Source organism: Lonchura striata, chromosome 1, assembly GCF_046129695.1.
Source record: "Lonchura striata isolate bLonStr1 chromosome 1, bLonStr1.mat, whole genome shotgun sequence".
Classification (NCBI taxonomy): Eukaryota; Metazoa; Chordata; class Aves; order Passeriformes; family Estrildidae; genus Lonchura; species Lonchura striata.
Window position 1 is genome coordinate 27888274 of NC_134603.1, and position 24705 is coordinate 27912978.

General features: G+C 34.0%; 1 protein-coding gene across 13 annotated transcripts in view; it reads right to left on the reverse strand.

Annotated features, from left to right (window-relative positions):
* The window catches only part of RALYL (RALY RNA binding protein like), a 372311-nt gene that overhangs the window by 187409 nt on the left and 160197 nt on the right, over nucleotides 1-24705 (reverse strand). For 12 of the 13 annotated variants that reach the window (XM_021550594.3, XM_077783049.1, XM_077783051.1 and 9 more), the window contains one exon: nucleotides 2244-2522. In XM_021550594.3, the coding sequence (XP_021406269.1) occupies nucleotides 2244-2499 (256 nt within the window). In that variant the 5' untranslated portion in view covers nucleotides 2500-2522. Of the gene's footprint in view, nucleotides 1-2243; nucleotides 2523-17781; nucleotides 17801-24705 lie in introns of those variants that run through there. The other variant, XM_021550597.3, reaches the window with a different exon arrangement.

The following is a 24705-nucleotide window of genomic DNA, read 5'->3' on the forward strand; positions in this document are numbered from 1 at the left end:
ATGAAAGAGTTAATGTACATTATTAACACAGTCTAAATGAAGTTAATAATTCTTTTGTTAGGTACTGAGTAGCAGAGTGTATAGTAGTAGTATCAAGCATATACCATGGGATAATATTTTTCAAATATTCTTTTGTTCAAATAGCTTTCCTTATCTGGCTATCATCCAGCCCTCATATTACTAATTTATTCTAATTCAATTTAATAGAAAATTCAGCTATGTTAAACAAGTTATTTGTACATCTGTAACGGTATTTTCTTGTTCTTTTCCATAACTTGACTGTTGACATAAATTCTTTAGTTCTATTTGTCTCAGAATGCCAAGCTCTCAGGACAGAGAAAAACTAATTTTCATCAAGAAGTTTCACAATAATGAACTATTTATGCCCAGGATGTTCTGGGTCAAAATCCAAGTAAATTTTCTCAGCCATCTACTCATTAATGTGTGGTAATTGTTAATGTCTACTGCCTATTTAAATAATTCATAGAAACAATTTCTTTTATGAGAAGTTACAAATTCATTATTTTTGCCAAACCATACTGATATCAACTGCATTTCACATATAAAAAAGAGCAAATTAGGAACAGAAAAAAGAAAATCTCAATTTGCTTATTCTTTATATTCCTTGAGATATTAGGAACTGAGGAATGAATATGCCATCAGAAGAATGTGCAGAAAAATCAAAGTATTTTAAGATTAAACAGTTGAAACTTAATATTGAGTAAACAATTTCTGTTATTATTAAAATATTCAAACAATTCAAGTTATTATTGGTCACTTAATTTCCTTTGCAACAAATTCACTTTCCTGCTACAGAAAGCACAAAAGTACACAGAGTGGTGCAAGGGCATTTCCTTGTATAAAATGCTTGGCATATTACAGATGCCACAAGAGATACTTAGAGTCTAGCAACAGTAATCATAGTAATAACAGATCTATTGCCTTAGGAAAACACAGTTTAAAAAATCTGGTCAGACCAGTGTGCAAGAAGCTGTAAGTAATGCACTGATGGCATTACATGGCCTATTGCTTGGAGAACACTGCTCCAGGAAATGTCTTCTAATAATGCCATCCCACAGACTGACTTTGCTGCCTTGCTTTTATCACTTGAGTTCTTTTATTTCATTCATCTATATGACTTTTCCTAATGAAGTTTGAAAGCAATCTCCCCTTGAATACAATTGAAGTTATTTAATCTGTTTTTCTCTTGAACCCAAAAAGTAGGAGCTATGAAACTTAAAATTACTGTTCAACAGCTATGAAAAAAAGAACAACCTATCTAACACAAATGCTTCAGTTTCTACAAACAATCAGAAAAATAAATTTCCCCAGCCTGCAACACTGAAAATGAACAAGCCATATACATTCTTTATGGCTTGTTACAGCAAAACACTAGCTACACTTCACCTTTTCCTGACATAGCCATTACACACTTGGGGTTGGATATGAGCAGTACAGCTCAGAGCTGTAGTGAAAGACTTCTGAATCCTACCAAACATCTTGCTGTACTGCACATTACTACTGTATATACATGATGGGTAAGTCTAGTAATGGACTCCAGAGATTATAATTGACAGCCTACATAGGTAATTAACAATAGCTTCCAGAGGTAAAAGTTGCATTATATAACAATTTGATTTTACTTAAACATTCATGACAAAGCACTAGAAGAAAAAATATTACTTTTTTTCTTTTATTTGGAATTCAGATGAACAGTGTTTACAGTATTATGTGGGAAAAGTGCAATCCTAGTTTTTAATGATAGACTTCTCTAAATAACTGTGTTGCAGTTTGATTTGGTATGACTTCAAGGACAAATAAAAACTATTCTTTTGCCTCTGTATAAAATCTGACACATCATTGGGCTGGGTATCATTTTAGACTCATTACATGAAAGATGACCTCATCTATTAGATGAGCCCTATTATACTACACTAAATTTACTAGACGCTATGAAAAAATAGTCATTTTTTCTTCACAAGAGTAATCATATTCACTACAGTGGAATTTCAAATAAGTATAAAGTTTTCAGAAGTGATCTATTTGATAAATAAGCAGTTAGGTATGTTAACTAGGTAACATACCATATGTTAAAGACCCCGTTGGTTGCAAAATCCTGGAAATATGCTGAGATGGAACATGAGCAAAACAAACTCACTAGTCCTGCAGGCACCGGCGGCAGATGATATTTCAATAGAAAGGAAAGAGAAAGCAGTATTTTAGTGGGATGAACAGATCCTCACCTAGTGGCTGTCCCGCGATGATCCTGGCGTTCTCTCCTGCCACCGCGGCCCTGGCATGCCTCTCACTCATGTACTGTACGAAGGCATAACCTTTGTGCACCGAGCAGCCCACGATCTTCCCGTACTTTGCAAAGATTGCTTCGATGTCACCTTTTTTGACAATAGCTGTGTTCAGATTACCAATGAAGACTCTGGAGTTGATGGACTTTGGGTCGTTCTTATTGGTGACATTGCTGGTCTGTGTTTTGCCAGTCATGGTTGGATCACTTGGCTTTAAACCTTAAATAAAGAACAAAGAGAATTATGTTTCTAAGCATACAGTTACCCTGACTTTGGATGATTTTTCCAGCAATAATTAACTTTTAATTTTTCACTTTGGGTGCATCTGAACTCAGAAGAATCAAACTATCAATAAAATCAACATAGCACATTTTAAAATACTGCTCAAAAGTAAAATTTAAACTTCTTATTTTTTATAGATGTGAAATATACCAATACATCACTTAATATAATGCTGTGATAGCAGAGCTTTACTGTAATCATATGTGGATTTCTCCTTAGAAATTCAATATTGACTTTTTAAGTACTTAGCCAACTAGAAACTGCAAAGCAAGAGACTGAATCATTATCTACTGTCAAAGAAATGAACATTCAAGGCCATGTAGAGAGCAAACTCTTAAAATGAAAAACAACTCTGCTTTTGTTTGGTGTCAGTTAGAGCACATTTCTCACCAGTTAAATATTGCTGTGAGGTGTGCAAGGCAGGTAACATACAATTCTTTACTGCAATCAATATGTTTCTATCAGAACAATTTTCCCTGTAAATTCAGTACAAAAAAAGAAGTGAGAAAAGACAGCGACTTATGTTCTGAGAATTAAAAAGTAGAAAAATAAATCACTTTAACTCTAGGAACACAGATTGTCTTGCTTCTTTGCTCTTTTTTTTTGTGAGGTCACAAGTAGAAATATATTCTAGTAAAGCTCTGATGGGAATAACCACATTATTTCTGGGAAAGATTTGGTAAAAGAAGGAAAAAAATCTCAACACTTCTTGAGTTCATCTAGCCTCACCCCTCTGAAGTGCATGTAATTTTCATAATTTGTATGCAAATTCCACCTGCCAGCAGGTCTCTCTATTTACATCAATTTACTTGGATGGAAATTAAATAAAAGAAATTGTCCCACATCTGCACTGCATTTTCTTTAGCTTTAGTAGGCCAAAGAAATGTCAAAAATATGCATAGCTTTAAGTAGAGAAAACTTATTTTGTAAGAAAAAGGTCATTTAGGCAACAGTCAAATATAGGCCATATCTTACAGCCAAGAACTCTGTTACTATTTTTTAACCTGTTCTTACTTTTGATTAGATCAGAGTAACAACTCAGGCAAGAAGAGAATCTATTTATATACTTTTCACAGTTAAATCTTAGTTCATTCCTCAGACTGAAAAGGTATAATAACCTCTATTCCAAACATCTAAATCGGAAGTTTTGTATTTTAAATCAGTAGCAACCATATATGAAGCTAGAAAAAGGAACCATTGTCACTGATTGTCCGCAGAATACCTGCTGAACAAAACTGCCACAGTCACAGCCATCAGCACTTTGACTGCCTCCATCCCAGAGGATCCAAACCCCACCTTCCAGACGAGAACATACAACACAGATGTATGGGCAGTCCTCCTAAGTCTCAGCAAAACAGCCTGCTTTATTAAATGAATGTATGCAGCAGAGCTGCCAGTCAAATAGCTTAACAACTCAGCATGGCAACTTTATGTTACAGCATTTAGAGAAAGTAATGAAGAAAATAAGAAAAAGGGTGTTTTCCTCTAAATTTATGTATTTTTAAATACATTGTGGAACCATAATGTACTGTATATATGCACAAATTTCATCCTGGAAAACCAGGAAAATTGCCTTGAACACAAACCTCTGACCTTTATCATAAGACAAATTCAATACTGTATATTTCTATGTTGCTGTGCAGATTATGCATGTTTGATGTCATATCTGTATATAGCTAATTTGAATATTGGGAACATTCAATGTATTATACTTAATACTTTAATAATATAAATGCAAATAATTTACAAAATGTAAATATAATGAATACTAAGATCCATTTTGGCATAGACTGCTGATGTTTTCTGAGGCCCAGTAATTTTATGTTACACAGGAGTCAAAATGAAAACAGCACAGACATGTTAGCTTAAAGAGCCCTACTGACCCAAACTGGAGAGGTAACACAGTAGAGTAACAAGGTATAAAAGTAACAAAGTATAAGAATAAAAAGGTTAGTGCAGTTGCTGATGGACAGGGAACATCTGGTATCCCCTGTGCTGTTGAGTTGCGCAGCACTTCAAATACCACTCTATTGGGAAAACTTTCCATGGAGAGTATTGTGTTTATCTTTGTGAAGCTCCAGGGGAAAAAAGCTGTATCTGTTCTTACACAGTTCTTAGCATCTTGTTAATACTATGTACATTTATTGAGCCTGTAGCTGAAGTTATTTTACTAAACACTTATTTTATCACAAATATGACTGACTGTCTCTTCCACTAAATTGCTGCATGGCTTTTCAGTAAGATGCTTTTAGTGCCTCTGTTTCCACTTTTTAATATTCAGACCAGCATTTTTTTGACTAAGTACTGTCTCAATTTTTTTTTTTATATAACTTCTAACACAAGATGTGACCTCAGCTGGAAGTTTAAGCATGACCAAGAGACCATTAAAAAAAATCCATGGAGAAAAAGATCTACAGAAAATCTGCCAGAAGTCAAGACTCCTATGAAAATTATATACAAATAAACACTTTATTACCACCAATGTTTTCTACCACATGTATTACCACCGCAATGTTTTCTAAACACTCTACTGCACTCTGTATTTCTTCTGTTGTTTAGCCATTTAACATGGGATTTGGTGAACTATTGTTATTTCATAAAAATACTCATTTTTGCCCAGTTTTTCTATGTACTATTTTAAATAGACTTTGAATAGGACATTGAATATTTCTCTGTTGTAGTTGTTCTTTGCAATGCAAATTTACAATATTTTTGTAACACAAAGAAAAGTAGTTGTCTGGTGGGTTCTCACATATTCAAATGAGCAGTTAGGAAAACGTGCTGCAGAAATTCAAAGGGTGCAAATAAGACTAACATGAATGACTGAGATTTGATTGCCTTGCTGGTCACAATACAACTGAATATTTCATTAAAAAATCAAAGATCTGTGGGATCTTCATTACAATGTGAAAGAATTTATGGCAGCTTCTGCACCTCACTTTCAATATACATCTGTGAATATTGAATTATACCCATAATCTCTGAGCTACCAGCAAAATCACAAACATTGTACCTCATACAAATGCAGAAATAAATGAAATAGTGAGAGAAACATATCTGAAATAATCGTGTTTCCTTGTAGATTTAATAAGGTATCTCGCAAATTTCCTATTATTCAAGTGATACTTTCTGGTAATAAATACCTCCTATATGACAAGTATGTCTTTTAAATGTGGTTTACAAATAACATTTAGCTGTTAGTGCACTTCATATTTATTTATTCAGTGCACTTCATTACATATATCGTTCTATGCAGTAGCTGATTTAATTATTCTAGCAAGAAGTAACTAGTTTGTCTTGGTATAGTTAAAAAGAAAACTTATAAATTAGGTCATTTCATACATCTATAAAATTCTTTCTTAAACATTAACATTTCTTAAACATTGACATTTCTATGTCAAACCAGAATGAAAATACAAGTTGCTAAAATGAGATTCCTATCATGCAAGACATAAAGTTTAAACCAGTCAATTTGAAGTGCAAAAGAGGGGAGTAGAATTTAAGTCTTGGCTTTCTTCACTTTTCCAGCATTTTCTGACAAAGTTTGGCTAAGCACCAGCAGGACAATGCATTGCTTTATCACTGTGAAACTCATCATCTTTCCATAAAATGTGTATGTGTAGGCGCAGCTCCATGTCACAGCTGCTTCCCCTCTGGGGCTGTGCCTGGCACCAGGGGAAGACAACAACCCTTTCCAGTTGTGCCATGGGCCAGTGCACGGAAAACACAAAACTTGAAGCAAAGAAAAAAGGAACAACTTGTCAAACTCTACATTCCTGTAACTCCCAAGCTTTTCTTTTAGGGAGTAGGGTCAAGACACGATCATAAAAGTCCTGTTGGACTTCTGCTCCCTGCGCTGCTCTATGCACTATCACAATGATTCCTCACACAGTAAAATGCAAAATTTGCCTTTGAACTGATTTGGTAAAATTGCAAGAAAAATGTAAAGCTATATACAATTTGAGGATATAAGTTAAAGGGGTTTTGAAAGCAATTCACTTCAGCATTTTCCAATTGTACAACTGTTTCTTATTTTAAAATACTGAGAGGAACACATGCCCTCTAATTAAAATTTCTACCACGTACTGAAATATTGTCTCTGGAATTGATTGTCCTTATGCATTTTCCTATGCTGAATTTACCAACGAGGCTAATCTGCAACAACTCTGTTATAATTAGAAAAATCAGATAAATCTTGTTAGAAGGCTAGGAAATATTTATATTGATGACTTGGGTTTTCTCTCTTACTATTTTCTCTCATTTTTATTTTTTTCTTAAGATTTATACCTAATTTTGCTTTAAAAAAATTGTCTTCATTAAGTTTAGTAATACTTTCAGGAGTTTCTATGTATTTATGTTCTTTCATCTTGGAACTGTTTCTTTCCTTTCAAAAATAAAACTTTTTAACTAAGTAGAGAAGAGTCTATGTATTGGAATAAACTAAGTATTACTTGCAGTGTCTTTAGGAAAAAATAGGGTCTACTAAGGAAAAATAGAAATAACAAAATTGAAAATCTTTAAGAAATATAAATCCTCTCTGAAAATTAAATAAAACTGTGCTACTTTTATAGATATTTATGTATTTATATTTTTAAAAAGGAAACAGGAAAAAATAAAATTCACTTTCATTTCCCTTCTCCATGCCCCATCTTCCCCCCCACCCCAAAAAAAAAAAAAATCATTTTGTGATCATGTTTAGAGCTGGGCCAGTAAGTAATGAACAGCCTGTATTAGATTTATGTGATAGCAAAAGAGTAATTCTGTAGAGGATTATTTTTAATATCAAAATTTCCATCACTGACAAGTTACTCTAAACACCATTAAATTCCAAATCTAAATTTTTGCTATTTATTATAAGATGCTTTCAAACAGATTCATAGTGCACAACTGATTATTGCAAATCCTTCTTAAAAAGATAAAGCCCTTAACAGACACAGGGTTGAACATTCATGTTTATTTCCACAATGAAATCCACTAAGTACAGTAAGTACAGACTGTGAGAAACTAATTGCTGGGATATTTGGAGGCCAAGCTTAATATTCTGGCAAAAAATCAAACATGATAGTATTGGTCAAAAAGCAGCACTATGTGATGTGATCAGTCTCTGGGCCAAAACACCTCGGTTTTGCTCTTTTCAGCATTTCCAAGCAATCTCTACCCTTCAACTATCCAGCCTCAGTTAAAAGCTGAACTTTTGTCAATATCAAGGTTAAATTGTTGCTTTAATAGCTGAAATTTTCTGTGATGTAATGTGTTTGAGCTTAAAGAATCAATAATTATTAAAATTTATATCAAGGGAAAAAGATTAGGCCATAAAATATTTTCTCTACTTTTCAATTACATTTTAGAAACAGTGATAACATTAATACTTTTATAGTGTTGCAGAAAATTTTAAGATATTTATGCATTTGAAATAGCCTTCTGTGCATCAAATGTCCTACAACATAGATTTATCTTGCATTGGTACTTTATTGGTATTTCATTGGGAAAATTCAATATTAATATTAATTGCTGTAATAAGCAGTCGTTAAAAGTATTTTATCTCCATTAAATAACTACTTGGCAAAACCCCTATAAAATTTTTCATATCTGTTGGAAACATGACTATTGGCTATTTCATGATGGCAGTGAGAAATGCGAAGGAGGGAAAAGAGGACAGAAAGCTAACAGAAAAAACATATTTTGTCTTGGAGAAATTCTTTCTTCTTTATGATTTAGATTCATTTTTGTTGAATTACTATATCTAGGTCACAGAAATAAAGAAAAAATATTTATAAGATGCTTAGTTAAATTCACATGAAAATATTCTGGGCTTTTCCAGTCATCATTAAAGTCAAAGAATATTCTTCTCTCTCTCTCTCTTAAAGATATCCTGCCTGTTAATTAATTAATTAATTTGTTTGTTTATTTTTATATGGTTTATCTTTTTGTTCTCTTTCAATTACTTTAAAGAAGGGGTTGACACGTATCTGTAACATGGACAATGCTCCTTTTAAGCTGGCATTTCTGGAGCTGCATAAATGACAATATGTGTCAATATGCCACATCTTGTAGAAAATGAAAGACTGAAAGATAAAATGATATAGCAGATCTCACTTCAGCTTCTGCTGTCACTGTCCTCAAAGAGACACATACTATCTTCATGGAAGGTGAATAAAACATATCTACTTGTTAAAAAAAATTAAAATAACTAGAGATTAATAGTAACATACCAACAAACATAAGCACTTTCAAGGATATATTACTTTACATTAGTTGTTTAAGCTTTTGGAACACTAAGGGGAAGAAGTGCACTCTGTCCCAGGAGTAGCACCATCCACAAGGACTGGGGGGAAAGGGGGAAAAGGTCTGTACAGGTGGATGGAGATGCAGCTTTTTATTGTCCTGCACTAACTCATGGTGCTGGAACCTTCTACCACCCAAATGGGCTGGAGGAAATGGAACCTGTCAGCACAGAAAAATAGGGATTTTCCCTCCTATCCACATGCTCCTTGTTCTCAGGATGTAGAAAATAACCCTGTAAAGGTTAGAAAATAAACCTCTAAAGAAATACATTTCTCTAGGAAAATATTTGATGAGCACTCAGGTATGGACCTCTTTCCTCCATCATATTTAAACCTTATAAAATACAAGGATTTGTTTATACATTGTCAAGATGCAACTCAGTGGCTAGGATGAAAAGTAATCATGATAGCACATACCGGTATAATTGTGCAAACAATACAGTGAAATCAGGAGAAAAATAAATAAAAGTCACAAGAATTATTTAGAATTTCTTACAGAGATACACACTTCAAGGGAATACTGAAGAGATTTGGACATGGAAGTCACTTAGCAGATTCCATAATGGGACCTTTGCTACTGTCCTGCAGATAATACTTCATGTTTCAAAATGTCTCTAGGAGCAAAAGCACAATTTGGACATTTTTGATTCAAATTAGTAAATGAATTAATAATTTTAATTAGTGTTTAATAATGTGTTATTTTTGATACTTTTCTTTAACATGTCTTTGGATCTATGTGCTGGTCATATCTACCCAGGAAATCATAATGGAAACTTTTTGTTTTGGGATGCATTGCTTTTACATGCTGTCAGACAGGTTCTAGGAGAAGGAAATGAACAAATTTGGGGTCTTTTGTTTGTTTTTTGAAGCAAAAGGTTAACTTCCCTTCACTTCCAATATTTTGACTAGATCTATTTGTAGTCAGCTATCTCATGTCTTTTAAGTCATCATTTATCATTTATACAGCAAGCTATTTTAATCTTCTCTAATCACTCATTCCTGCTGAATTTTTTATAATTTTTAAAGCACCATTTTCTGTGGTGGTCTAAATCTGTTTTCAGTTTTCAGTTCTGAGTGCAATGGCAGTAAAATCTGCAGAACTTCTGTCTTTTCATTTGGTGACTTTGTGATACTATGGATCAACTAAAAACATCTTAGCTATATTTGCTGTCCTATGTTATTTCCAGCTAATCTTGTGCTCAGTAGAAATGTTTGGTGTCATTTGGCACCATTCCTGCTTCCGTGTTTGTGCTTTCTCTTCAGCTTCATATCACAGTGAGGATTAAATGAGCCTTGGCAAGTAAGACAGTCTCCTACTAATATTTTTTATATTCTAACCTTTCTAATAAACTCCATCATTTTTCTCTGCCTTCAAGGGAGTTTACAGTCACAATGTACATCATCTTCTGAAATCTTAATTGATGAATTTTTAAAATTATTTAGAATCTAAAGCTATTATTTAAAACTAGCTGTAATAAGGGTAGCAATGTCATGGTTAGGTGTTTCCCCAACACCACAATTATAATTTCAATCCTTCTCTTTTACGTACTAAGCTGTTTTCAGGACACATGACATGAAACATAGCAAGGCTGATATGAATACATTTTTCAAATTATTTTTAAGGAAGAAAATTACTTCGGAAAGGTTGTCATGCATTTTTAAAGTAAAATCTGATATTTATTGCTCATGGAAATGCTATAATCAGCTCATAGGTAGACTAACTTTGTGCTATCGAAGTTTCTGGCAAAACTTAAGGTAGCATTATTTTGACTAGCATTTTGCTCCCTTATGGTTCCTCTATTATTTTACAAGAGTTTGAAATTGGATTTGAGGAATGTCATGGTCTAGGCTGTTGAATACCAAACAAAAAGTCAAGAGCTTCCAAATTGTAATCCTAGCTCTGGTGCAGACTTGATAAGAGACCTTATGCAAGTCACTTAATATCTCCACCTTGTCCTCTTTCTTTGGAAACTGGCAATAATACTGATGATATTCCAGCTCAGTGGGTCGTTGCATGAATGAAATTTAAAAATGCAAAACACCAGAAAAATGCTTCAGCTCTAGTAAGTGCAATAGCAAATATACTGTTTAATTGAAAACATAAGAGTTAGTTTTGAGGATTAGTGGTATTCTTGTTTTTCTGAGTTTTGTATGTTTCTAAGTATTTTCTATTAATGGGTATTTCTTATGTCTTATTTCATATTATCTTATTTTGATATTAGTTTCTCAAAATAATTATTTGATCTTTCATAATTGTGAGAGGTATTTAAGAATACTTGAATTTCACAATTAGAGTCAAATTGGAATCCCATTTTCTGTGTATTCACTCCATATTGGCCCTCTCCCAATCATGTCTTGGGGATTTATGCCAGATGATCACACTGTGAATCTGACTTACAGGAAGATAAGCTATTATGGACAACAAACTCTGATATTTGACTCTGCCAGTAACTTTCCCAACATTATGCAGTAAATCACTGACATATTGTGCTTTTGGCTCCTCCATTTCATTCTTTTACCCTGTTTATTCAGCCTGGCTAGATTTTTGTAGTGGTTAGGTGTCAACTGCATCTTTAAAATAAAAGCACAACTTCAGACAACATCTGGTAGGCTGCCACATCCCTGCACAGCCTTGCTTTTATTCTCTAGCCTGTCCGGCATATCCTGAGTCAGGAACCCAAGGTAATATGCTACCATTCACCACAAAACAGCTGAATACTTTTTTAGTCTATCTACAATGTCTGTTCTGTCTTTTCACACCCTAAATCTCATGTGCATATATCAAAGTTTAAAATTACAAAGGTAGTCAAGAAACAAGAAATCTCTCTCCACTGACGATATACAAGACATCTGGTATTTCTTTCCTTGATAAACTAGAGTTTATTGTGTAAAATGAATGTGAAAATGTGATTTTGAAATGAAAAATTTGAAAATGGGATTTTTCATGTGGGATAATGAGAATTCACATCATCTATACATACAATATGCAGAAAGAAAAACTCATATAAAATATGAATATGTATCTAATGATGATTTTGTTAGAGTTTTAAGTCTTGTATTTGGATCTGATTCAGCTCTTTTTTCCATCACAGTCATGCAACCATATGCAAAGTTCTTATAAACTAGATCCATAGACTCTCAACGTTTCATAAAAAGTAAATTCAAAGCTATCTGTGAAACAATTTTTCTGCTATCATCTGAACATAAACTTCAGGATCTGAAGTTTAATTTCACTTTGGTTTCTGAAACTAACATGCAAACTAATGTTCTAAAGAAGTTTTTAAACATTTAGTGGCTTGACATGTATAGAATGTTTAAACCTGCCCCAATGCATGCATTAACATGTCTTGCCTACAGCTTATTTCAGTAATTTTCCTCTGTTGTGAATATTAAGGACACAATATCCAATTGCAGTACATTTCTCAGTGTTTTAACAGATAGTTCAATATTTAGGAATTTCTCTGGGACAATGGAAAATTTCTTTTGATTGTCTATTGCTGAAAATTAGAATTTGCAGTCTTGGTCTCCTGAGTCTGTGCTTTGGCTTTTTTAGCAATCATGGTAGCATGGCTGATTCAGGCTCTTAGCTCTGTATCTCCCTTCCTAGATTACCTTCAAGAACATTTGACATTTACTTTTTAATTAAATCTATGCAAATATTCATGCCAAAGCCTTAGTAGGTACTTTTAATTTAAAAAAAAAAAAATCTGTTTTTCAGTTACATACTAAGACATGGAAATTAAATGAAAATTATTATAACAATATTTTCATTGCTACTGAGAGATCACAAAGCTTGCAGTTCCTATACTGTGCCCTACAGCATATAAAATTTCAGCTAGATAACTGATGATGATAATGTGTTCCCATTCTGTGTATCATTGAGACTCTTTGAATGCTATTTCAACTTTTCTTTCTAAATCAAATTGTATATACACACAAAAAGTCTTATCTGTTCCCTCTTTAACTTTTTGGAAAAATCCACATAAAAATTGTATGAGAAGATTTTTTTTCCAATATTTCTAGAGTTTTGTATTCTCAGCAATAATTTTCTGCTGCAGCAAGTGTATACAAGTAAGATTTTAATTTTGTTTGGCATAATAGCAATTCTTAGTGGAGCTATGATTTTACTCTAGCACACATCTGATGCCCAAACACAATGATCATAGTCCCTACTCAGCTAATTATTTTATTTATTTTATGCTCTTTTAAAGACTTATTTAAACAAACACCATAGAATAGGAATATGCCAAAGATGGTCCCCTAAAAAGATTACCCAAACATTAATCAGCCAGATTAAGGTGGACTTTTTCATGTAAACCATACAAACTCAGCTGTTGGTGTAGCTTTTCTAGTAAAATAGTTGAGTAAACTGTGATTTTCCAGGACAGTCTAATTATTTTATTTCAGCAGGTAACTCAGCTTCTAGGATCCAAATCTATGTAGATTTAAATGTTCTATGTGCTGGCAGCATATTCCTGGGCTAGTATTTTAATACTTGGCAAAGAGCTCAGAAAATAAATCAGTTTCTATTCGGATATAGATGAAAGCATCATGCTCTTTTCATGTACTGAATTCTTGCATTATATATGTCATCACCATACCTATGTAACATCTGTCTCATATATTCTCTGCTTCTTCCCAGGCTTCAATCCATTCCCACTATTTCTTACTTGAGTCCACTGTATTTTTTCCATGCCACCCCATCCTTCCTGCAGATTTTCTTCCTCCTTGAACCTGAAGGAGGAACACTGGTATGTAGGATGTCACACAGCTTTTATATCGGATTTTTTCTCTCTTAATGTGCTTCATAAAAAATAATCTGGGGTCTTTCAGCTGCATAGCATTCTTAAAGACTACAAAGGAATTATTCTAGTAACACTGAGCATGCAGGACATTGGTTTTTCCTTTGTTTTCACACTGCATGTATATAATGGGAAGGACTATAAACAAGGAAAATATTTCCACTAAATTTTCAAATTGAAAAGTGTATTAGGATTTATTTTTAAGGCAAAAAATACAAGCCTGGAAAGAAAATTCTTAGAAACCTCAGTAGCAACCATAAAAATCCAAAATGTTTAGCACATAAATATAATTCATTTTATCTCTCCTGTATTACAGAAGATTGGAAAAATTGGAGTATAAAGAAACCTCCCTATGAATCTTACATTTAAATAATTTATATTATTGATTATACTTGATCTCCAGCATCATTCCGTAGAGCTGTAAAATATCTGATAGGAGCGCAGTAAAAGCTGGTTAGAGAAAATAACTTAGAATGAATAATTTATCTCTCAAATTTTCTACCCTCTAAAGATTTTTTCTCTAGCTCTGCTGTCATAATACCTGTCTCTAGTCTAATGGATTGTATTATTAGAAGGATTCATTATTAAAGTAATTCTGCTTTAAACTACAGTATAGCTTTCATTGATTTAATTGGGACAGAAATAGGTATCAATTGAAACAAGACATGTTTTGCTACTGTTTTTATAGTATCCCCTTGAAGTGAATCTGAACAGGTGCACATTAATTTTTGATATTCAACAGCTTACAATGAGTTAGGATTTTTTCTTGTAAATATAGATCAGTTGCAAACAGCTATTTTGTAGTACTTGCATTTCAACATTAAATCTTTTAAATATTCTTTAATTTTATCTAGTTTACATAGATCTAATTTTATCTAGTTTGCTCAATGTTGTAATTTGCAATTTATAATTGACTCTTAGTGTGTTTCTGCCACCAAATTTGCTGAGGGAGCTCGCAAATAAACATTCAAAAACACTTACACAATGAAATATTTCTACTCAGAGCTGAAATATAAAAAGAGCAAAGCAGCAGGCAAAGTTAATTATGAGCGTGCATGAAATCTATGGAAGAATGTTGCTTATGTTTTTTCACTTGGCTTAAGTGATCAGCTTTGGCAGCTCAAATTGATTATTTTCAGTCTGTATTATCTTATCATCACAACTAATTAAAAGACATCTGATGCCGCATGCACTTAACTTGGTCTTGTCAAAAAATATTAATTATTTTAGAACTAAAATATACTCAGCAGGGAATAATCTTGTATTTTAACATAAATCTGAGTTCCATAATCACTTTACATACAACAGTCCTGAATTTTCAATAGTATTTTTAGTTACTCTAATGTGACCATTTTTATAGTCAATTAGGAAAAAAAAGCAGAACAACAACAAAAAGATTCTTATTAAAGAGCAGCTTATTGCTTTTCAAAAGTGTATAACTCCTTTGATAACAATACAACATAATTTTGTAGATATCTCATTTGTGCAACTGATGAGGACTGTCAAATAAAGAAGAGAGAGCTGAAGTCGAGTAACATAAATGTCATCATCTTTGTGTCATTTAAAATAGACTTTTCTTATTTTTTACCCATGCTTTCCAATTTATGTAAGAATTGCTTCCAAAATTATCTGAATTATCTGTATATTTACAACAAAAAGGTATTGATTCAATGCTTTTTACTATTCTACTATTATATTCTTTTTAGAAAGGAGCTAGAATCCTTAAGAGAAAGATATTTGAGGAAATGATTGCTAGTGCCTTATTTCTTTCACTTGAATCAGTGCCTTTCACCCTTATCTTTGATATTTATATAAGGAAACGAAGTACTATCATCTTCTATAAAAGAAAAAGTACCTTCACAATGGAAAATTTGTCATGATTAGGAGAAAGATCTGGATGAAATTTTGCCACAGAAGTATTTCTCTCTCAAAAGTGATTTCCTTAGATGTTTCTGGTAGTTTTTATTGAGCTATTTCTTTTCTGTCAACTCCTCTAAAGTGTATAATAAAAAAGAGTGCAAGGAAATGCATTTAAGAAAGAGTGGGAAATTGCAGTAATCTCTGTTTTTTATATATTGGTAATCTGAAGGTAGCAATTTACTATTTGGTTCATTTTTCTCTTTCTGAATATTTGGAAAGTCCTTAGAACAACCCACCCATTCTGAAAGACTAAAGTCCTTTCAGAAATTGAAATCTTTTTCCAAGATAAATTAGGAATACTGTGTGCACACATCTTTGGAATAGCAACACATTATGTAGATCTGAACTATTTGTTGCTTTCCTAGAGATCTGTGAAATGGTTGACTAGTTTCAAAGGTAAGGTGTGGACTGTATCATCTAAGGACAGTAAAGGTGTCTGACAGAATAAATACCTTGTTCTCCTGTCATTTGTTGCTGTATGATCTAGAAATCCTCAGTCAGGTAACTTACACATTTGGACATGAGTATGAAGGGGTACATTAGTCTACATGAAATTATGAGTAATACAGGCAGTCTTCTTGCAAAAGCAAATATTTGAAACTTGGCATGAGTAACATTTGCTTTGCAAAGCATAAATAATCAGACAGGTTTCTTCACAGTTCTCTGTCTACCAATCCCTTCAAGGAGTTCCTTAGGAAAATACCTAACATAAAGTTGTTAATCTATTCAAAATTTGATGGTGGAATTTGTTATTAAATATAGTGTGAACTTTTTCATAAAGCATCAATGACAAAAGTACGCCATATATATGTAATAAAACTCTTCTCCTGGTTCATGATGTTAGTGCTACCATAAATACTTTCACAGCTTTTGCCTTCATCCTACACTGCAGTAAGTAAAGAATGAAGAAAGATATCCACAGAGACATAATTTTCTGTTACCAAAGCTTTGTCTAAAGGTAGAAAAAACATATTTCTATGCCATCTATCTAAACACCTATCTAGCTAACTCTTCAGAAAGATTTTGGGTTGGGACTCCTTTTTTCTATCTCTGTGCTAGGAATTCACTAAATATTTAGGGTGAATAGCAGAAAATATCTGCTGAGAATCTGAAAATATCAACACTCTCTCAGACAATCAGCTGTAAGGATTACTAAGAAACTGCTACAAGCTCAGTTAATGATACCAATACACACTTCTCTCTTTATGTTTATGAAGTATGTACAATTTAAAAGGTATACTATAAAAGTGTTGAATGCCAAAGTGTTGTTTAAATTTTTTTTCAAGCTAGTAACATCTAAAGAATCTTTAGACAATAACAATTTGCAAGTAGAGGTATACTTTTAATTAATCTGAAATGACAGAATCAACTGAATGACATAAAAGATGCTGTAGAATGTCTGTTTCACCCCTTAACAGAATCTGCTTGAGGAAAAATCTGTGGAGAGTAGACTGCTGATTAAATTTAGAAAAGGAAAATTTTCAGATCAATTTAAACCAAAAATACTTTCCTACTCTAAAGCTATAGCAACAACCAGAAGGATGTTTGGATACTGTTTTGGATAAAAGCTAGAAGACACAATAATACAGGAAGACAGATATTTTAAAACATAAGTATATAGTAGAATTCAGTGTGAGTTTGGAAGTGCCCATTTAAAGTGCTTTGATTTTTTCTCTCTCCATTTTTCAGGCTGAAAGAACATGATAAATTTGACATAAAATTAAGTGCATCTACTTGAAAAGTTTTGCAGTTTTTCAGTGATTATTCTTCATGTACCAAGTGGCATCACCTCAAAAATATTAACAAATTCTCTTTCACAATCTCTCCTGGTGGGAAAGATGTTTTCTATCTCAGCATAACAACAAATTAACAAATTTCTTGTCTCAAAATATTTCTAAAAACATGGATTCAGCCTTAAGTCCCAATCAACTACTCATATACACATGCAATTCCTTTTGAAATATAGTCAAAGTGATTGCCAGAAAAACTTTAATGAGATAGAGAGCACCAATGACAGTATTCCATTATATCTTCCCACACACCTTCTCTTAAGAATATTTTGTTTTACTCTATTGTAACTTCTGCTAATGTTGACATCAAAATTTTTTATTTTTTTTTTATCTCAAAGAACAAGAATGTCCGAAATGATAAATTTAAATTTAAAATGTAAAAGGTTGCACATAATGTTACCTATACTTGGATGAACCTTATTCCATTCTTCCGTTCTGGCCTTGTTTCTGCACGTTTCAACAACACCAAAAAAAAAAAAACAAAAAAGAAAGAGTCTGTTGAATCTTCCCTGACATTTATAAAGTTTGTGGTTGCACAGTGTGTGTTGAGGGTATTCCCAGATGCTGTGGGTTATATAGCATTTCAAAATAAATTCTGCAGGCACCATACCAATTGGAGGCTTACAGATGGCTGATTGTGAAAAGCCATTAGAAAGTTCGAATCCATGTGGCTGTAATTTCTGACTGAAATAGTGCAGTGAATCGTATCCACTGCTTATTTTATTTTGGCTTTTTTGGCGTTTTAACAGCACTCAATATAGCAAAACCCCTTTCTGTCCCTAACACAAACTTTCATGACAGAAAAGAGGGAAAAAACCTAAAATTTAAAAAACATATCTACACGACTTTCCACTTTATCCAGCTTCTCCTGAGTTCCAAGTGAACTATTTTCCTGCCAATGTTTCCACTAATGTTTTTACAAAATTCTTGTGATTGCATGAGGGTGATATCACCAAATACTTGATTTAGCAGAAATAGGAAAGACAAAATCCTGAAAATGAGTCCACTACAGCTTATACCTACAGTGCAGAAGAAAGCGCTACCAAAATTGCTGCATTGTGTCTCACCACTGACATTTTGAACTCTCATTCCCTCTTTATTTTTTTCTCAAATGGAGCAGGAGGTCTTTGTAAGTCCAAAACTGCAGTGTTGCCCACGGGTACCAAGAGGAAAAATGTTGATTTTTATTTATGATGGAGCAGTCTTCCTATGCCCAAATCTTATACTGATTTTTGTGAGTGCTTAGGATGCTGCCTGGCAAGTATGAAAGAATTAAACACAGACAGACATAACATATTTTAAAAAAAAATTTGATTTAGCAGGATTTCTGGAAGTGACATAAAATTAAAATTTTGATCTCCTGTGTCTGTTCTCTCATTGGAATCAGGCAGAACTTCTTTATCTACAGATGTTTCCCCCCTCAGACTGCCACCCTCAGACCCAAGCAAATGAGACAGTTAAGAAGCAGCCTGAGACTCAGTAGAACTCATCAGGAACTACTCTGTTTTTTTTGTATAAGGCCACCAGAAAAAACCCTGGACTTAAAGTAAGCAAATGCAAAATCATGATATACTTAATCCAAGTTTTGAATCATCAGGGGTCTAATTTTGAGTGTAAACAGAGTGCCTAATGCAGAGAAGATCAAAATGGTTAAAAATACTGTGGAAAAACAAGCTGAGTTTGGGAAAAAAAATGGATGGAGCAATTTTGCTCTCAAGTGTGTGGAAACAAGAAATTACTCTCACAATGAGTTTCTTGGGTGCTATTTCTGTGGCCAAGAAAAATTTATTTTAACAGACTCAAACTCTTCACTTTACATTTATGGTGAGAAATAGCACTCACTCGTGAATGTTTATTATGTACAAACCAAATCCTAAATTAGAAAGATAGTAAGGAAACACTGCTTCATTTACATGAAGAGCATTGTATGCATCTGTGGTTAAGTGAATCAAGTTTTACAAGTCACTGCTTCTATGATTTTTATTTTCCTTGCTGGAGACAGCAATGGAAATAAGAGGCTTCAGAATGAGTGCAGACACTAAGATAAAAGATAATACCAATCCAGAAATCTTTGTCCCCTCTTCCAAGATCATAGAATTACAGAATCACAGAATATCTCAAGTTGGAAGGTACCAAGAAGGACCATTACTCCTGGCCCTGCACAGGAGCATCCCTCCAGAGTAACACCATGGTTTATATTGTGGCCCCCAAAACTGCTCCCAGGCCTCAAGATGCAGAGGAAAGAGCAAAGGTGAAGAGCAGAGTGGGACAATCCTTTCCTTTGCCTGGCTGGCCATGCTGTGCCTGATGCCCCCAGGACAGGGCTGGCCCTCCTGGCTGCCAGGGCACTACTGGCTCACGTTCAACTTTCCATCGACCAGGACCCCCAGGTCCCTTTCCATGGCACTGCTTTCCAGCACCTCATTCCCCACTCTGTCTGTACGTCCTGAGTTGCCCCATCCCAGGTTTAGTGCAGAATCTGGCACTTTTGCCTTGTTTAACTTCATACAGTTGGTGACTGCCCAGCCCTCGGATTTATTGAGGTCTCTGCAGGGCCTCTCTGCCTTTGAGGGAGTCAATAGCTCCTCGCAGTGTTGTGTCTGTAAACTTGCTCAGTGTCCCTTCCAGTCCTGCATCCAGGTCATTTTTGAAGGTCTCAAAGAGAACCCTGTGGAACCCACCAGTGACAAGTCCCCAGTTTGATGTCACCCCATTCCCTGTAACCCTCTGTGGCTGACCTGTGAGCCAATTGCTCACTCATCACAGGATGGGTTTATCCAGCTGTGAGCTAGATATTTTATCCAGAAGGATTCTATGAAACATCATTGAAAACTTTACTGAAATCCAAAAAGTTCAACTGGCTTCCCTTGAGAAACCAGGTGGGTTACCTTGTCATAAAAGGAAAAAAGTTTTAACAAACAGGATTGTCCTCTCAGGAAGCTGTGCTGGTTGTGATCAATAGCTGCATTGACTTTCAGGTTAATTTCAATACCTCCCAGAATAATCTTCTCCATAACTTTACCAGGCACTAAAGGGAGACTGACAAGCCTGTAGTTTCTGTGGTTTTCCTTCTTGCTCTTCTTGAAAACTTTTTTCCAGCTTACAGTCAGTTGGCACCTCTCCAGATTCCCAAGACCACACAAAAATCATCAAGACAGGTTTTCAACTGACATCAGCCAGCTCTTTAAGAATTCTTGGATGAATGCCATAGAAGGTGGAATAGAAGACTCATAGATGGAGCAGCAGATCTCACACAATTTCATTGTTGACTGAGGATGATCATTCTTTTAGTCCTGGTTCTCCAGCTCAGGTCACTGAGACACCCTTGGTCCATCACTCATGTTGAAGACAGAGGCAAAAATTGAGATAAACACCTCTGCCTTGTCTCTGTCCCTGTTTTTGAGGTGACCCTGTACTGGCAGATATTATTTTTACACTGCCTTTTGACAATAGCAAAAGATTATATAATTTATGGTACTTAGGCCAAATTTCTGTCTGAACATAATCTCCATTTATCTTCTCATTTCAAATACAATAAAATTAAGGTTTATCCTAATTTGCCGGTGAATTGGTAGTCTTTTGTGTTGAAGAGTTTTTTCCTCCTTGTCTAGGTCAAACACAATGAAATCACTTTTTTGAATGTATGAAACTCTGGATAATATTATGTACTTTGAAAAATGTAGTCCTGAAGTACTTCAAGTTTTGCCAGAAAATCAGCATATGATATTATGACTATTTCTGCAACTCAGTTTGTTTAGGAGAACAGCATAATATCTCCCCCAGCAATATGGCATAAGAATTCACCTAATATAGTGGTCCTTGCCAAGAAATGTTATGAAGAATTCTGTATGAAAAATATGCTTAAAATGCAGAAGAACCACTTTTGTAACAAATGAGAAAAATATATTGATTACTGATAATTAAATGAATGCTCTCATCTATCCTGGGCAGTGAATGAAGAGTGATCCTGTGAAAAAATGACTATATGTAATAATTTATCCAAACTCGGCCTGATGAGACACAGCCCAAAACAGGGCAAATTTGAAATCAAGAGTATAGTGAAGAGTTGTCATTTCCCTGATGTTGACCTTACATTGTAACAAAAAAACCTCAAGTCCCTCAAAAAAACCCCCCCAAAACCCCCCAAAATAAAAACCCAAGTGTGTTTGCAAACACACAAAAATAAAACAAATCAATCCATGCCCCTGTGCCCTGTACCTTCTCAAGAAAAACCCAAAATCTTTTTGTCACCCACATGAATAAGTGTAAATCCAAGTGTCCAAGTATAAATCCATCACACATGCCAGGAGAACATTTTGTGCCCTGGTCTTCTTATGTGGTAGATCACTGAAGGCCTATTTACTTCAAATATCACTGAAGCACTCATAGTAATTCTTTATGAAATAGTTGTGTTCTCAGATCATTCTCAATAATGACAGTACTTAACAATTAATTCTAGGTGTTTTCTATAGTCATATATGGTTTGTAACTATAAAGACTTTTGTCAGCATAAAAATATGTTTTGAATTTATTCCTAATACTGAAGTTGGGCAGATTTTCTTAAAAGTGATCATGTTTAAATCTTTACCTAGATACCACCATCTCTGATACCCAAAGATGAGTAACATGAACATGCCTGCAGACCCTGAGATTAGCTCAGTTGGTTAGAGCATGGCACTAAGCCCAAGGTCATGGCTTTGATCTTCACTTCTAGGTTGGACTTGATGATCCTTGTGGATTCCTTCCAACTCCAACTACATCAATACTGATATTTCCTGCATATCATCTCTGAAAGAAAATTCTGTCCTTCTGAAATATTTTTTTTTCCTGTTTATATTAATGGTTTTGGATAGACTGGCTTTTTCAACAGGATTTAAAAGCTATGAAAACTGAAAGAATACAAGTTTTCTGAGTGGTTTGCTAAAAGAAACATTTCAATATGGAAAGGGTCTTTAAATATTTTGGAATCTCTTGCATGTGCCCCCCCCAAAGTTTGAAACTTTATAATTGGTAATTTAAATGTTGGTTGGTTTTGTGGTGGGATTTTCTTTGTTAAGCTATTTATTTTTTTTCCATAATATGTAGTACTTAGAACATATTAAGGTGAAAAAAAATAAAAATAATAAACAGTATTTTCACCTAGTCATACTGTAAGTTGGAATAAAAAGGAAAAAAAAATATTTAAGAAAACATTATTACAATCTGTGTGAATTTTGTATTTCTTAGCGACAGGAGACATAGAAAGATCTAGAGTAATTAAATCTTTGATGTCTTGACCTCTATATGCTAATAAGGGACAAAATGAACCTGACTTGTTTGAAAAATCTATCTGATGTACTTTGAAGTGTCCCTGGTAATTAATAAAAACTGAGTAAATTTAGAGTTTATGATGTCAAAAAAATTATACAAATTTTATAGTACTTTCACAGGAGACAGAAGAGCTGCACTGTGGTTAGTTGCTGATTTGGGGAATCAACTTACAAAGTAAAAGAATTTATTTTTAATCTTCATCTGCCTAAATCTCCCTGAGATTATTTTCAGAAGCTCAGTTTATAACTTCTTATATCCTTCTCTTCCACCTCTTGTTCCACAGAGGAATAATGGAGCATCTGTCCAGCATTTAAAAACAGTGTTCATGAGATATTTTTAGTTAATAGATTTATTTTTAGTTTATATGTCTGGAAAATTTATCAGATATGGAAGGATACTTTTCAGAGATTGTATTTCAGTGTATTGGGAAGAAGAATGCATTCATTAAATGTCAGTGTATTTGGGAGAAGGATATGTTCAGGAAAGTATCAGACAAATTTTTACCATATAGATTAAGTTTCACAATCACCTGATTATAGGTCTCACATAAATTCCATAAAATCATGATAGTTCTCAAAATTATTTTCTCCTGAAAAAAAAGTAAAATTGATTTTTTTCTAGGCTCCAACTTCTTTTTCTAAACTCACATCACTGAATGAGTAGAAAAATACAGAAAAAAATTATAAAAAGCTGCTCAAAAACCTCATATACTTCTAGGGCTTATTTTTCTAAAATGGCCAACAAAAGCAAAGAATAATCAAAGATTACTCTGCAATATGCCTTCTACATATGTGGCCCTTATAAATTATCAGACAGCTTCTGACATAAATAAATTTAAAATACTGAATAAAGCTAAATTCAGAGGACACTCAAGGCTGAAATGGGTGATTACATTTAAATGTACATAGCAGAATGAAATATCCCTTGTTGATTTGCATCTTTTTGAAAAGGAAATTGGAAAAAATTAAAGATTCCACCTTCATAATTAACATTATTTATAATTATACCCTGCAAGCAAGGAAAGTGGAAACTAGGAAATCATAAAGTGCATACACTCTCTAAAGCATTTGTATAAATTCGTTAGAGCTACTAATCTGTAATTGGAAGAGATTCCAGTTCTTAACGCAGTTTCACCTCTGAAATTAGGCTAGATTTACTTATACATACCTGAATGATAAAAAAAAAGACTGCGTAAGTATTCCCCAAAATTATGAAAGAAATAACAGAAAGAACCTTGCATTTAATCTGTCCTAATTTTATACTCCAAAAAGGAAAAAATTAAATTCTCCTTTTCCAGTCTCATTTATTATGTCAGAAAACTATAAATAATTTTTTTTTAGAGTGTCAAAAAAATGAAATAGTGGACAACACATATTTTTATGCAGTATTTTAAAGCAGTATGGTGCCTGAAGATCTGTAGATGAACTATTAGAATGCTTTTATAAAAAATGAGTGGAGCAAAAGCTACAAAAGCATAACTGTGCCATTGCAAAAAAAATAATCATCTAGACTTCCCAGTAGTGGCTGCTCTGGAGCAATGGGTGCTGTGGGCACTGGGAACCAGCAGTGGGACAACGACTGAACCCGGATGATGTGATATTGTTGATGCCTCCATTACTTTCAGCAACAGGGTGTGGGTTATGGCCCTGTTCCAAGAGATCCAGTTTATAGTCTCTCCTCAGCCTGTGGAGCAGAATATTTGCACAGAGGCCTAACCAGTGATCTTGGGGGATGGCCATGTTACCCTGCCCTGCTTTAAATACAGCCTCAGGTTAAGTGTTGCAAATGGATATTGCAAGTACCAAATTCTACCTGCAAGTCACAAGGGGTAATAATAACTTCTGTGGGCCACCACCAAATCCAGTGCATCCATAGATGAATTTGTCTTTGTTAGAAAAAGTAGGAGATCAGTTCTGCTAAGTTCAGCTGAGCTGAATGAAAGCTCACTGCATCAGTAATCCCTGCAATTTCTATGGGACCATGGAGTACAGCAGTGGGATCTAGCTAAATCACT